This window comes from Achroia grisella, unplaced genomic scaffold, assembly GCF_030625045.1.
Source record: "Achroia grisella isolate CSIRO2021 unplaced genomic scaffold, CSIRO_AGI_Agris_v1 utg900, whole genome shotgun sequence".
Classification (NCBI taxonomy): Eukaryota; Metazoa; Arthropoda; class Insecta; order Lepidoptera; family Pyralidae; genus Achroia; species Achroia grisella.
The window spans coordinates 261,937-277,450 of record NW_026713059.1 but is presented as its reverse complement, the minus strand read 5'-3'; the positions used below and the strand labels follow the sequence as shown (position 1 = coordinate 277,450).

General features: G+C 31.3%; 1 protein-coding gene across 1 annotated transcript; it reads right to left on the bottom strand.

Annotated features, from left to right (window-relative positions):
• Positions 1-1,175: 1,175 nt before the first annotated feature.
• Positions 1,176-8,132, bottom strand: LOC131853236 (trypsin-3-like). Its single transcript, XM_059204077.1, has 5 exons — positions 8,078-8,132; positions 4,740-4,965; positions 3,886-4,135; positions 2,818-2,967; positions 1,176-1,337 (listed from the first exon to the last, which is right to left on the bottom strand). The coding sequence occupies exons 1-5, from the start codon at positions 8,130-8,132 to the stop codon at positions 1,185-1,187; spliced, it is 834 nt and encodes a 277-aa protein (XP_059060060.1). The 3' UTR covers positions 1,176-1,184.
• Between the last annotated feature and the right edge of the window lie 7,382 nt (positions 8,133-15,514).

The following is a 15,514-nucleotide window of genomic DNA, read 5'->3' as shown; positions in this document are numbered from 1 at the left end:
TCCCAAGTTAAGCTACATAAAGCTTGCGTTACGGGTACTAGATAACTGATACAAATACATAGATATATTTTTTTCGTAAATACATACATATTATACATAGAAAACACCCAGACCGATACAAACAGTCATACTCATGAATACAAATGTTTGTGCCGTGCGAGGAATCGAACCCGCAACCATCGGACGTAAAGCGGTGTGCTAGACCGCTAGACTACCGAGGTCGTCGGTAAAATATAATTATAAAATAACTAAACCTTAGTTTATATTAAAAACTCACGCAAAACTATAAACACAATACTACCACGTCTTAGATTCACAATTAAGGCAACCTACGGATGCAAAAATACCCCACTTACTTTTGTTTTTATGCAGACAACGTTTAAACTATATTAAACTTTATTGCGTTAGCTTGAGATTTTATATAGAGTATCTTATGCAATAAATCTTCTGTATCTAATATTCCTTTATACTCTGTGCTTTAGTGAGCATAAGATAGCAAGCATTTTCTTGGAAATTTATGAACCCACTTCTTCCCAAAGAAGCAGCTAGCAACAGTATAAATCTTGTCTTTGCAACAAGTTCAAAGCAAAATTTCAAGAAACAACAATGTGAAATTCAAGTCTAAATTAAAAAAGTTTTCAAAGGGCATCCATAATATTCTATGAAATAGATATTTTGGGACAGATTACATATAATTTCCTATAATTAGAGCTATTATAATGTTTATTAAACCGGAAATACTGTGTATAATAATAATAATAATAGATCTTTATTCCGTACGGTGAACAAATAAAAAACAGTATGCTAGAAAACGTATTAGCGCGCATAATATGAACATTTAAATTCATGAGTACCTTTGTATTCATCTGGTGTCGCGTGTATATTTCAGGCTTATTTATTCAATTAAATATATTTTTCTTCCTTTAGATGCCTAATTCCTTAAAATAACAAAGGAAAATTAAATAATATTCGCGATAAATAACATGTTTATTATTACAAATACACATAAACCACATAAAACTGTAAAATATCAAATTTAAACTCATTACGAACAATTTACAGTTTGTAAATACACGTTGGATATAGTTAGAGTTACAAAAAGGGTTCAACTTTTAACTTGTTTCGCAGTTTAATTTAGAGTTCACAATTAACAAGGTAACTCATCCGGGGTCGACCATCCAAATCTATAAACCTGTGTGTTCCCTAATGAAGTTTCTGATATCGGGTTGCGCGATGTTTGCGAACACACTTGGCGATAATGGTTGTGCGCAGCCGCGGCCAAAGGACACTATTCCAACACAGTATCCATCTTGAACTGCTGCACCACCGGAGTCACCCTGTAATGTGATTTTAAAATTGAAGTAATCTTTATTCAAATAACCTTTGACTAATATCTTTGACTCTTTCTCTTTCAATTATTCCTATTGTCAACTCATTACAAGAAGAAGGAGTAATCTTGCATGTTATTCTTTTTAATAAATGTTGTTTTAAGTAAATACACATTGGCAAGGAATAAGGATGCGACAATCAACTTAAAAACCGCAACGCACTCATTCTTTGTGCAATCATATAATATTGTCAGAACTTTAAATTTTAATCTACTTTTTTTTGTATTTTTTACGTTACAAAAACATAATTATTAGATTATGTACTATATATACTTATGAAATATATATACTTTTATTTTCAGAAAGTGTTTTATACGACATGTGAATCCTTTTACTAGCAGATTTAGGACTGACTCTAGCAGTTTGTTGTAATACCTTTCTTTTCGCAATTTATATTAGACTAGTGTCTTCTGGTTACTGATTACAGTATTTCTTTTTAACGAATCTCTATTTGAATTATTTTTTTGGCTCAAATACAAATTCAATGGAATGGCTAACAACTGTCTTTAAAAGTTTCTGGCTTTCGTGGCTATCAACTGTTTCGTTGAAAGATTATTTTATATATAAAATGGGTAATATTGTATAAATTGTTACTGTTAAACAATAAATTTAAAATTTTAGGGCATGCAAAATTTATTATAAATTAAAAATAATTTCCATACTATGTTTAGACTTAATTACTACTGGAAGAGTAATGACTACTAATGAATAATAACTCCGTCATTGGAAGAGTCAATCACAAATATAAATTGACAAACAGTTTTTTTTTTGTTCATCAGATTTGAACGCGACCTTGACAACTACCGTATGAGCGTAAGTTAACATTCGATTCACTAGAATTTATAGGACTCAGACTTCGAATATCAATTGTACTTGAGAGAACTAGTAAAAATCTCTAATGTTATTTTTTTTTAAATGAGGCTGAAAATAAATATAATTATTATTTTAATAATCATTTAGGGAGTACATTTGTTATTATGCATTTTGTCGTTCTTGTCACCAACTTACATTAGATGTCGGATCGTTTGCTATTCGGAGACATATAACAAAACGTTTTTGTATAGTCTAATCAAAACTATAAAACAAAATTCTATAGGTATATGTCACTTCACTGTCTCTACCATTACTATTAAAATATTATAAATTATTTTACTACATATTTCTACAACAAAAACGAGTAACTATACCTGGCAAAGGGGACGGGGAATGTAGTTATTTAGAATGTAATTAGTAATGTTCCATATCAGGTTGACCTCCACGTGGCTCCCCCCAGTAACCATCGTCATAAGTTCATGCATTTACCACGATGTGCTAACTGACCTGAACTCATATTCATCTTATCGTCCTCCACTGGTACCCAGCCAGCGTAAACCGTTAGCGCAGCCGGGTGCACCGTTCCATTATCAACTGGATGAAAAAAAAACTATACCTGACAGGTTCCCTTCCCACCCAAGAAGAAATTACCAGCACAGAACATGTTCTTCGTCAAGTAAGCGTAGTATGACAAAAAGCACTGGTAATAGTTGACTACTGGTATGGTCACTTCCATCAGTCTCTCGGGTATTGTTGGTGCTCCTTGCTGGAACAGAACAAATTTTGAATTATAATTAGTTAGTTATGTTACTTCCGATGGTCGCAAGTTCGATTCCTCGCACGATACAAAATATTTGAATAAATTTATTATAAAGATTTATTCAAATATTGTAAAATACTAGCCGTGCGTAGCTTTCAAGCAGAATACTAATAATGAACACAAAATTGTATTAATAAATATCTATAATACAAGAAATAATATACAGAATATATTTGTGCAACCGAGAGCTATCAATTATTACGGGGAAGAAACAACAGAGTATTTGGTTCCAAAAATATACAATAACAACAATACACCAAATATAACAACTAAAAGTTCCCATTCGTACAAACTAGTAAAGAACACAAAATATAAAAAATACCGTTAAGCCAACATGTTAAAAAATAAATACTAAGTAAATTAATGTTCAGTATACGTATGTATAAATGTGTATTCATGTGTATAGATGTGGGTAGGTAAGTATTAGTATTAATAAATTTGAGCTATATCTTGTCAACAACCTGTTCTGCAGGTTAGCGAGTAGTAACTTAATTTCATAAAATTCTCTTGTCACGGTGTTTGTTATAAAACTCCTCCGAATAGAAACGGTTTTACCGATTTTAATGAATGTTTACCATTGTAGGTCTGAGAATCGGCCAATATAATTTTTTCAAACCCCACAATAATAAGGGTGACCTACCCCTAAATATTATTTTAATTATTTTTACAACTTTTCTTTACATTTTTTTGTAAATTAATAAAATTAGATACTACTTCAATTTTTCACCCTTTCACGATCAACCCTAATTTTTAATAGCGATTTTATTTATACGGCATAACAACATTTGCCGGATCAACTAGTAACAAAAGCAGATGACTTTTAACAGTCCATTCGGTAAATCTACCACAATCTATAAACCATACCTGAGTACGTCCCCAGCCGCTAACATCAATGTCCGTACTACCGACCATGGGCCGTCCTAACGGTGGCAACTTCACTGGTTGCACACGATCATTGAACTCCAATGGCGAAGCAGTCTTCAGCACAGCGACATCCTTATCAAACGTGGGTTGGCCGTATTCCGGATGAGTCCACACTTCTGATATAGGGACTATCGTACCATTCCTTCGCCATGAGCTACCGATTCGCATTGTCACGTTTTCTGGGGCGATTCTGAAATTGTTTCATAAGCGTTTTTATAATCTAGAGCAGGAGATTGTCGACTATATATGGACCAGGAGCAACCTAACATTGAGGATGATGCTAGAGTCGAGTCACAAGGGTTTGTGACCTGAGACTTCACCAACAAGCGGCCCGCCTTTGAAAAAATGTTTGCCATGAACAACCACATTATGGAATCACCTTCCAGCAACGATATTTCCGAAGCTATACTTTCAAAAAAGAGCTTATTCCTTCTTAAAAAAGCAGCAACACACTAGCAATTACCCAGCTCGTGCTCTTAGGCGGCGGTAATTACTTACTATCAGGTGAATCGCAAGCTCATTTGTCCCCTTTGTGTTACACTTTTAACTTTCTTATAAGCCCTCTTGGGAAATATATCCACATACAATTCCTGCCTTTTATTGAATAATTGTGTAATGATTCCGGTCATCTTTACATAGTATAAGAAGTCACGGCCGTTGTCTGTTCGCTTACATCTATTAAAGTACGCAACGAACTTTAATGCAATTTTTAGCAATAGATAGAGTGGTTCAAGAGAAAAGTAGCTAATAACTTATAATAAGGACCTGAAAGTTAATAAGTAATAACAACGTACCCTTCAGCGCAATGGGCTGCGGTCAAAACATAATTCTCGCTTATAATGAAGCCTCCACAAAAATATTTGTTGTCCAATATCAGGGCCACCTGATACGGCCGTTTCTCTATATCAGTCTCAACGCCGCCCACAATCTTCTCGTAATTCTCTTCAGGTATATCTGATACGTTTTCGATTATGGTGTCATTTGATATTGGTACTTTCTCTGATGGTATTAGTACGTCTCCTGAAAATATTTTATGATGGTTCATTATTATCTATACAAATAAAAAAAAAACTTAAAGTGCTTGTTCGAAATTTTAAATTAACAGACTTTTAATAAAATATGAAAGTAAATACGAGATAAAAAAATAATTTTATTAACTTTGTGTGTCTGTCTGTCTGTTTGTTTTTACTAATCTCTGAAGCGGCTGAATCGATTTTGATCAGATTTTCACTTGCAAATAGCTGCTATTAGAAGAACTAACTTAGGCTAAGTTATAAATTAAGTAGACTTCCACGCGGTTCCTGACCTGAAAACCATCATGATAAATTCCTGGTGAATTTGTCCGGATGGGCTAACTAACCTGACCATTTTCATCTTATCATACTCCAGTGTTGCCCCGCCAGTGTACACCATGCTCAGCGCAGGCGGGTGCATCATTCCATTTCTATCTACCATAAAAAATGTACCTACATTTTTTATTAACTTATTTTCATCTATAAAGAAACGTTAATGAATACAAAACTCATAAAACTATGAGCACACAGGCGAAACCGTGACTGGTTACTAATATGATGTAAGAGTGTATTTCTCTTACATCAAGAGCAAACTAAAGAAAAGCTTCTTGGAAGAGCTGGCTATTTTAGTAGTCTCATTCTACGGTCCAGATTAGAGGCTAAATGCGGAATTGAATTACAAACTTAAATAGAGTCTATATTACATTACATTACATACTAAAATAGAGTCCTTATTACATTACATTACAAACTAAAATAGAGTCCATATTATACATTACATTACAAACTAAAAGAGAGTCTATTTTATATTACATTGCGAACTAAATTAGAGTCCTTATTACATTACAATAGAAACTAAAATTGAGTCCATAGTACATTACATTAAGAACAAAAAATAAGTATACACTTAAAAGCAATATCTTATGACACGTGTACGAGAGACCCAAGGAATTGTCAATCCGACCCACGTATATGAAATAAATTGATAAATTGAATCACAAACTTTCTTTATCTGGTAGCTAATCATTTTCCCCTTCCTTTATATACGTCTTTTGTGAAATATAGGCCGCTAAGTTACTTTATGTTATATTTAAAAACTTTATTTGAACACCACATTCTAAATGACTAAGGTGGCCTCGGTGGTCTGTTGGTTTAGCGTACTGCTTTACCTCCGATGGTTGCGGGTTCGATTCATGAGTATGATTCTTTGTGTCGGCCTGGGTGTTTTCTATGTTAATTATGTATGAATTTACAAAAAGAAGTATGTATTTATTTATATCAGTTGTCTAGTACACAAGCTCTGCTTAACTTGGGAATAAATGGGCCTGTATAAATTGTCCAAAAATATTATTATTTTAGAAATTTTCACTTTATTCTATTGTTCTTTTTAGTTTCTCTTCCTGGTCCTAGTATGTAGAGTGTCTTTAATTTTGATAATATATACAATAGCTGTCTCCACGATTGCTCCCGCGTGAAATTTATAGCCTATGTTATTCTAATGTATAAGCTATATTACTGTAAAGTTTCATCACAATTTGTTTAGTAGTCTTTGCCTGAAAGAGTAACAAATATCCATCCATCCATGCATCAATCCGTACTTAAAAACTTTCGCGTTTATAACATTGGTAATTTTTTTTTTTTATTTTATTTTGGCACATAACAGTCAATACTGTACCAGTAATATAATATAACAATATGTTAATAGAAAAGACGAAACAGTGCCGAAACTTAAACTAAACAAATAAGTAATTATTACAAAACTTGTTGAAAGGATATAAATCTTAGTATACAATATATACAGTTGTTGAGTTTGTATATGTGTGTGTATATGTGGATATGTGTGTGAAAAAATATATGAGAGTACTTATATATTATTGCGTGTTCGATTTAAAAGTCGTGCAATAGAATGATGAAAATTGAAACGACTATTCGCTACTTTCTTTTGTCGCCCACACCTTCCTTCCTCTTTTTAAAAGATATGAAAATAACACGACGGTTGTTACAATTCTTGGAAGTCTTTTCTTTCAAACTAATGAACCGGTACATAATAGGGTTTCAACAAAACAAAACCTTTATAATACTACTTTTTCTACAATGCGATCTAGTAATATTGTTAATTGAATATTATTTGAAACTAGCCGTTCCCGCGACTTCGTCCGCGTGGATTTAAACTTTATTTTTCTAGAATAAAAGTAGCCTAAGTTACTCATTACCAAAAAAAGTCCCGTCAAAATCGATCCAGCCATTTCAGAGATTAGCCGGAACAAACAGACAGACAAAAACTGGAAAAAGTGTTATTTTGGTGTGTATTTATATGCATATACGGTTATATATACTCTTTTAAACTTGACGCGGTCATTATTTATAAAAATCACATATACGATTATTTCAATATTACAAACCGACACTCCAATATTATTTATATGTATAGATGAAACATTGAAATAATATTATGAATTCATTTACAAATTTGGAAGTCAATGGACTCAATTCAAACACCTAAGTTAAGTGTTAACTTCAGCCAAGTATAACATTAAAAATGTAATTGATTAAGAGTGATGAACATTTGTGGCTTAGTGTCATTCTAAGACCTATAAAAGACACGTAAATAATCTTACTATTTAAATACGTATCTATAATCTCTACGTTCTTCTTGCTACCCCAATAAATTGGAGTCAAATCTGACGGAATATATCTGTATGTAATATTTCAGGGAATTCCTCCCTACACGCTAGAGTACTACCTAAGTGGACTCGGACAGTGCGGTTTCAGAGGAGCTTCCTCCCGCTTATGCTTAGATTGTGGAATGAACTTCCTGCTGAGGCTTTCTCGCGAGATTACTGCATGTGGTTTCTCCAAGAAGGGTATATTAAGGTTTCTTAAGAGTCGGTAACGTGCACGTGGCACCCCTGGTGTCAATAGGCTAACCAAATGTTTATCCTATTAATGGTAAATTTTTTTAGTCAGATGGCGCTGGTAAATAATGTCAGATGGGGTTTAGTAGTAGTATAAAAAAAAATCAGACAGCTACAGATAAGTTCTTATCATTAGATATGATGATTTAGCGATAACAGTTCTAAATTGCAAGTTTTACTAAATTTTTAGTACTGAATACTTACCAAAAATGGAACTCGTGTGAACAAACTCAAAAGATAGTAATAGTATAAAAAACATTTTATCGTTTAACAATACGAACGCAGGGGAAATTTATCTATTAATGAGCCAAATGTCACCGTGTCCCTATTTATTCTCGCGTCATTTGAATGTCGTATATAAATTACCCACATGCATTTAGTCAAGTTCTGTCATACTTAATAACCGTTAGATAAGTTAGGCCAGGAGCCGGCGATGTATTTTATTATTTTGTTATTCTACGTGTATTACTCAGTCATAGCATACTGACTTCTGAATATCCATATGTTTTTTTTAATACTATAATAGTTTTTTTTTTATTTAGGACTAACAAACAGTAATACAATTTTAGTTTATTTATTTATTAAATACTAGCTGTGGCCGTGGTTTCATCTGCATGAAATTTATAGCCTATATCAGGGTTAGCGAACCAATGGCACGCGTGCCATTGACAGCACGCGACATAATGTTTTGGGCACGTCGTCGATCATCAATACTGTTTGAAGAAGCTGGCTTATGCTATTTTAACAATATTTTCGCCTACCTATGCCTGCTAGTCACTATTTTCAGAGATGAATAACATTAAAAACTCGATTAGAAACCGTATGACAGATAAATCCAGTTCAGCTTGCATAAATTATTTGTTATCTAACCTGCGGCAACAGAAATCAACTAATTTTAAAAGTAATTTAATTTATGCGTGTAATGAAAACAATCCAAAATGTGCCTCTTTTGTTTAGTTTAATTCATAGAGAGTTTTGATAGTATTTATTATTATTATTTTCCAAATTAATAGAAAGTCAAATTTATTTGATGGCACGTCAATGACCCCATTAAACGTTTTTTGGAAAATATGGCACGTTGATGCTTAAAGGTTCGCCTACCCTGGCCTATATGTTATTCTGATGTATAAGCTATATCACACTAAAGTTTCAACAAAATCTGTTCCGTAGTTTCTGTATGAAAGAGTTACAATCATCCACCCATACTACCAAAAGTTTCTCAATTATAATATTAATAAGATAGAATAACATACAAAATAATGGTAAGTATAATAGGATCTATTGTCCTATATAGTTTTCTCGAATTAAGTATAGAGCAAACAGAAATATCTTTAAGCAGTGAATTATAAATAAATACATATATACTTACACAAATAATGTATCTATTAAATTAAATATATAGTTTTCGAATAAATATATACACGTATATCTGTTCTTGGAATTCAGACTATTATGTATCAAATATCTTTCCAATCAGTCCAGAAATAGGAATATGAAACAAATAACTATAGATCAAACGAATTTCTATCTCTGTCCACAGTAGAGTGGAGTCGTTATTAAATGTTTATTTTTTCACTATGCAAATTATTACAGAAACTCATTATTGACTTTTTTTATCTTATTATGTATGTATTCACGTAGGTAAAAGTAAGTATACAATGAAAAATCACAATAAAGTAACTGTGTCATGTAAATTTGCAAGTTACTTGCAAAATTCAACACGAGGTTATGCTCGCGTAAATTTAGTATTAGAGTTAATGAAAATTCTTTATTCTTCTCCTCATAGAAAAAAAAAACATTTATATACACTACTATGTACAAATATATAAATATATGTAAACATACAGTAATGAGAGCCAAGAATATCGGCATTATCGCTATCAAGCGCTGTAAAGCGATTTCTTCTAACCTTAGGATGGAGAGAAGCGATTTGACTTTACTTTTAATTATCATAAAAGTATACATAGATTACTTAATAGTAATCGATGTAATAGTTCCTCCATTTTATTATCATTTCAATTTCATTAGGCTAATGGTACTTCTAACTTTATCACATACACTAAAAGTACATACGTAAATAAATAATGTCAATTTGACTTCAGTCAATTTCATTGATATTATCAGTAACAAAAAATATTTTAATTTTATTAATAACATTACCAATTTTTATAAGCACAACATAAGGCAATTTAGTAATAACCTGAACACAATTTGTTTATTAAAAATATTACAGATAGCAATATACTGAATATACATTTCCGAGAATAGAATAGAATAGAAAATTCTTTATTCGAAGAAATTTAAATTTAAGCACTTTTGAATAATCATATTTATTTATTTTTTAATCTACCGCATTTGGAAAACTGTGTCATCACGATGATTGAGATGTTTAATTAGAATTTATTATTATTTAAATAACTAGTTAAATAAAAGATTAGCTGATACCGTTGGAGATAACAAATAACCTATATCCTAAGGATTCTTAAACCCATTTCAATAAAGTATCAATACAGAAATGATTTAAATGTTTATAGGTTTAGACAATTTAACAGATTTATTCCATACTAATGCTATAAAAGCGAAAAACGTTAAATGGTACGTGTTTTAGTATTCTAACAAAACCTAACATGCTCGTATCTCAGCAAACTCGGGTAATAATCAAATTAAACCGTGCCTAGTAAATTCTAATATTCAATTAGAATTATATTCTAATACTAAATCCAATATCGGCTGTATTCACGTGAGGATCTAACTAACCTGGGAAACACTCGAAATACAGTAAATTTCTTAATTAAGACTGTATCGGACTGTATGTAACGGATGTAACGGTAAAAGAAACATATTTTTTCCATAATTAATTTACAACATATGTATGTATTTTGATTGCATTGTATATTCATCATCATCATTTCAGCCCGGAAGACGTCTACTGGTGAACAAAGGCGTCCCCCAAAGATCTCCAGGACGAAATTTATATTGTATATTATAACTATATTAATATTACAAAGCTGAAAGTTTGTTTGTTTGATCGCGCTAATCTCAGGAACTACTGGCCCGAAATGAAAAAATATTTTTGTTAGATGGTCCAGGTCAAGGAAGGCTTATAGTTTTCGCAGCGCATGGGGTGTTACGTATTTTTTACACCTTGGGTTACATTATTAGAGTTTTAGTATAGATCCCAATTTTTTTTGAAAATATCATATAACCTATGACACTTAGGGATAGTGTAGCTTCCTAATCAAGAAAGAATTTTTCAAATCGGTCCAGTACATAGATTCGAAACCTATTCAATACAAACAAACAAACAAACTTTTCCTCTTTATAATATTAGTTTAGATAAAAATATATCAAGATAGTAGACATAGTGCCAAATAATCCAAAGCTATGTAGAGCTGGTGTCATGTACTAGAGATCTGACAGAAATACTTAAATTCATATTTTTGTAAATACATGCATGATATATGTAGGAAATAGAACCAGCGTCCATCGGAAATGAAGTGATATGTTAAACCGCTAGAACCCCGAGGCCGTTAATTACAGGAATAATAAAAAAAATATATATTACATTATTAGTACTGCTTATTACAACATATTATGAGTAGTACCACTTTCATTAGTATTTATTCGCTAATAATTGTAAGTATATGACTTGCACCTCCTCTACATGTGTGACAAATAGACAGATGATTGGTAATGCCGACTAGAGTCGATCTAACAACCTTCAAACACATCTGTAATGTTTAAATTTTAAACATTTTGAAGAATATTTACGTCAATTCGTGTGAAAGGTTAAGTATTCACCAGAAAAATACGGGCTGTCTGTATTGAAAGAAAAAAAACAAGAAAATCACTCGAAAATATAATGCTAGAAGGTGACTAGATTTTTAGTCAAATATATATACCGTATACTGCGGGAAAAGAAGTAGCATAGTAGGTATACGAAAACCATACGATAGATTTAATTGAAGAAAATAATGTTAATTTTAGAATTGTTTTTTTATGTTTAAAAATTAATCAATGCATACTGTGTCTACATCTATAAGGATGTATTACTTAAATAGTTTATTTCATCTGTGGAAGATTATGTTCTCTGTAAGACATCCAATTTTATAGACCTAATAATATATATTCATTTATTTATATAGATTAACATTTATATATTTACTGCAATACAATTTTTTATTTCTATTGTCTGTAGTCCCCAAACTAGGTCGAACCTCTATCTTATACAATATATATATATATATGTTATGTGTATTCTAGATATATACAAAATAGAAGGCAATGTTATACACATTAAATAAACAAAAACTAGTTTTAATATCGGCATAAGTGGGCATAGGATGTAGTCTTTCCTCTTCAATTTAGCAGAATCTGCAGATTTTTGTTGTGCATAGATCTAGTTTTGGCAAAAGTGTTTTTTGGTATTTGTAATGTTCGCATTTCGTATCTATAGTTCAAATGATAGCTATAGACATGAGTAGGTCATTTTTATTCATATTATTCTATATTTCATTTCAAGCCTATTCTGAACATTATTAAATTCTAGCCCGCTATGCGTGGAATATATAAGAATATATATATAGGAATATATAAGATTTGAAATCGCAACCTCTACATTTTATGAGGCGCAGTTTTGAACCACTAGACCGTTACATACCAATTTGATTTTGGGTTCTCAAAAGGTCAATACCAACAATGTAATTTTCCTGTTACATTTCATGATACAATCAAATGATATGATATATAAATTATGTAATATCGTAATGGTTTAATAATGACAGATCGACAGATATTCCATCGATTGTCTCTTCATTTCATTGTGCTCCCATTTGTTATGTCTGACATTTTTAGATTTCTAAAAATATATTCCTAATTCTGTATGTATCAAATCAGATAATATTCTAACATACTAGTAATAAATGTCATCATAAAGCGTTTTATGAATAGATTATATATTGGCCGTTTAATTTTTCACTGATGCTCTACTATGGTCGTATAGGGACATTAGCCAGGTATATCATACATACATACATACATAACATCATACAGCCACTATCCTTTTACGATAAATTGGGTATCCAACAAATATATTATCATATCAAACTAGTAGTTTCTGAGATAAAGCACATTCGACCAGACAAACAAACATTTCAATTTTATCTTATATACAAAATTCTCGTGTCACAGTTTTCGTTCCCATACTCCTCCGAAACGGCTTGACCGATTCTCATGAAATTTTGTAAGCGTATTGAGTAGGTCTGAGAATCGGCCAACATCTATTATTCATCCCCCTAAATGTTAGGGGTAGTCCACCCCTAAATTATTTTTTTTTATTTTAAGGCAAAACAATGTTTGCCGGGACAGCTAGTATTATTATAGAATTGTTATATTTGTTACATTATTTTTAATATTACCTTTGATAATGAAATTGGACATAATAGTAGATACACAATGCAACCCAACATGGCAGACAAATCACGTGACCAAAGTGGAAGATGTCATGGGTAATCTAACAATAACAATTTTGTGTAAGGTCATGTACACAATCATACATTGAATTTATGTTAATTTACAATACAAACACAAAGACATTTTAACCTACTCTCCACAAATCATAGAAAACAATAGTATACCTACATACAAAAATACTATATTTAATATTACTATTTGACGACCTCAATGGTCTAGCGGTTTAGCACACCACTTTAATTCATCGGTCGCAGGTTCGATTCCCCGCACGGAGCAAACATTTGTATTCATGAGTATGATTGTTGGTGTCGATCTGGGTGTGTTGTATACATATTATGTATATATTTACAAAAAAATCTAAGTATTTATATCAGTTATCTAGTATCCGTACATAATACAAGCTCTGCTTAACGTGGGACTAGATGGAGCAGTCTTAATTATTAAGGGTTATATATTTATTCAAAAAAAAACTTAAAACTAACAACTATGCCTTTTTCACTTATTACTTAAATTAATGTTCTTTATAATTTATTACTAACACAATAAAGAGTCAATAAAACATAACAAAAAAAAACTATTATTACTTGCCTTTTTCCTAAATGTGAAAAATAATTAAAAACATAGCAATCTAACTTAACTCGATCGAGTCTAGAATAAAATAATAGATATAAAGGAAAGACCACGTAGTCGCACAAATCAGAAAAAGTAATCTATAATTTAAAACAGACAATAATAAGTACAATTTCAAAGATTTGCAGCAAGGTAACACAAAAGCGTGGCGGGCCCCTGGTCTATAATTGTCATATAAACCACATTGGAATAATAAGGAGGCAACGAGTATCTTTACAATGTGTATCACGTGCGTAGCTCACGACGGAATTTACACCGGTAAAACTAAGTACAAGTAGGTTGATTGATTTGAAAATGAACCCTACGAACTCCTTAGATAGATAGATAAAACTTATTTGCTTTAAAGAACACACACACTTCTTAATTTACCTAAATGATTAATTTGTTTGATTTAACCGAATAAGAAATTATTTTGCCAAAAATATTACACTGGTAAAACTAAGTACAAGTAGGTTGATTGATTTGAAAATGAACCCTACGAACTCCTTAGATAGATAGATAAAACTTATTTGCGTTAAAGAACACAGGCATGCACACACTCCCAAATTCACGTTAGTGATAATTTTTTTTTATTTACTTGAATAAGAATTAATTTGGCCAAATATAAGACACCGGTAAAACTAAGTACAAGTAGGTTGATTGATTTGAAAATGAACCCTACGAACTTCTTAGATAGATAGATAGACAGATAAAACTTATTTGCGTTAAAGAACACACACACTCCTTAATTTACCTAAGTGATTAATTTGTTTGATTTAACCAAATAAGAATTTATTTAGCCAAAAATATTACACCGGTAATACTAAGTACACGTTACATCCGATTGTTTTCAAAATGAACTCTATGAACTCCATAGATAGATAGATAGATAAAACTTATTTGCGTTAAAGAACACACACACTCCTGAATTTACCTAAGTGATTAATTTGTTTCATTTAATTGAATAAGAATTTATTTTGGCCATAAATATTACACTTATATTTAAATAAATATTATGTAATAAATTCTGCACATATAGAATACTATATAAATAATAATTGTACGAAATTCCGTACTCCTCCATATGTACAATTTTCTAAAAAAGGAGTACAAATTTTTTTCTTCACGTATTATGCTTATTATATATTTATTAGATTAGATTTAGAAAGCGATGTCACAAAAGTTAAGTCTCCGTTCACCCCTTGTCACAGTATTAGACACTCTCAAAATTCTCCTAAATGTGTGATGGCCCTATTCTTTTATAGCGCGATGGTAAGATACATATATTAACGAAACATAAACTCACTCTGGAATAATGGAACTTTCAAACACTGAAGGAATTCTCAAATCTGTTCAGTATTTGCAACATTGTTATCCTTATAACAAAATCTGCTATCATATTTACTATATTTGTATCTACAGTATAAGAATAATGAAATGGAATAGAATAGAATAATATTTTTTACAACACACAATACAACAATGGTGATGCTCACAGCAGAATATAAATTATTATATTGTAATAAAAAAATGCATTAATATGGAGATAAAATCGTAACA

Bases quoted from the DNA above. Each gene is read 5' to 3' on its own strand.
- LOC131853236 (XM_059204077.1), bottom strand. From the start codon at position 8,132: ATGTTTTTTATACTATTACTATCTTTTGAGTTTGTTCACACGAGTTCC. The intron at 4,136-4,739 runs GTACGTTGTTAT...AAACAATTTCAG, and splicing joins GCAGCCCATTGCGCTGAAGG to AATCGCCCCAGAAAACGTGA. The intron at 1,338-2,817 runs GTATAGTTTTTT...ATCACATTACAG, and splicing joins GTGGGAAGGGAACCTGTCAG to GGTGACTCCGGTGGTGCAGC.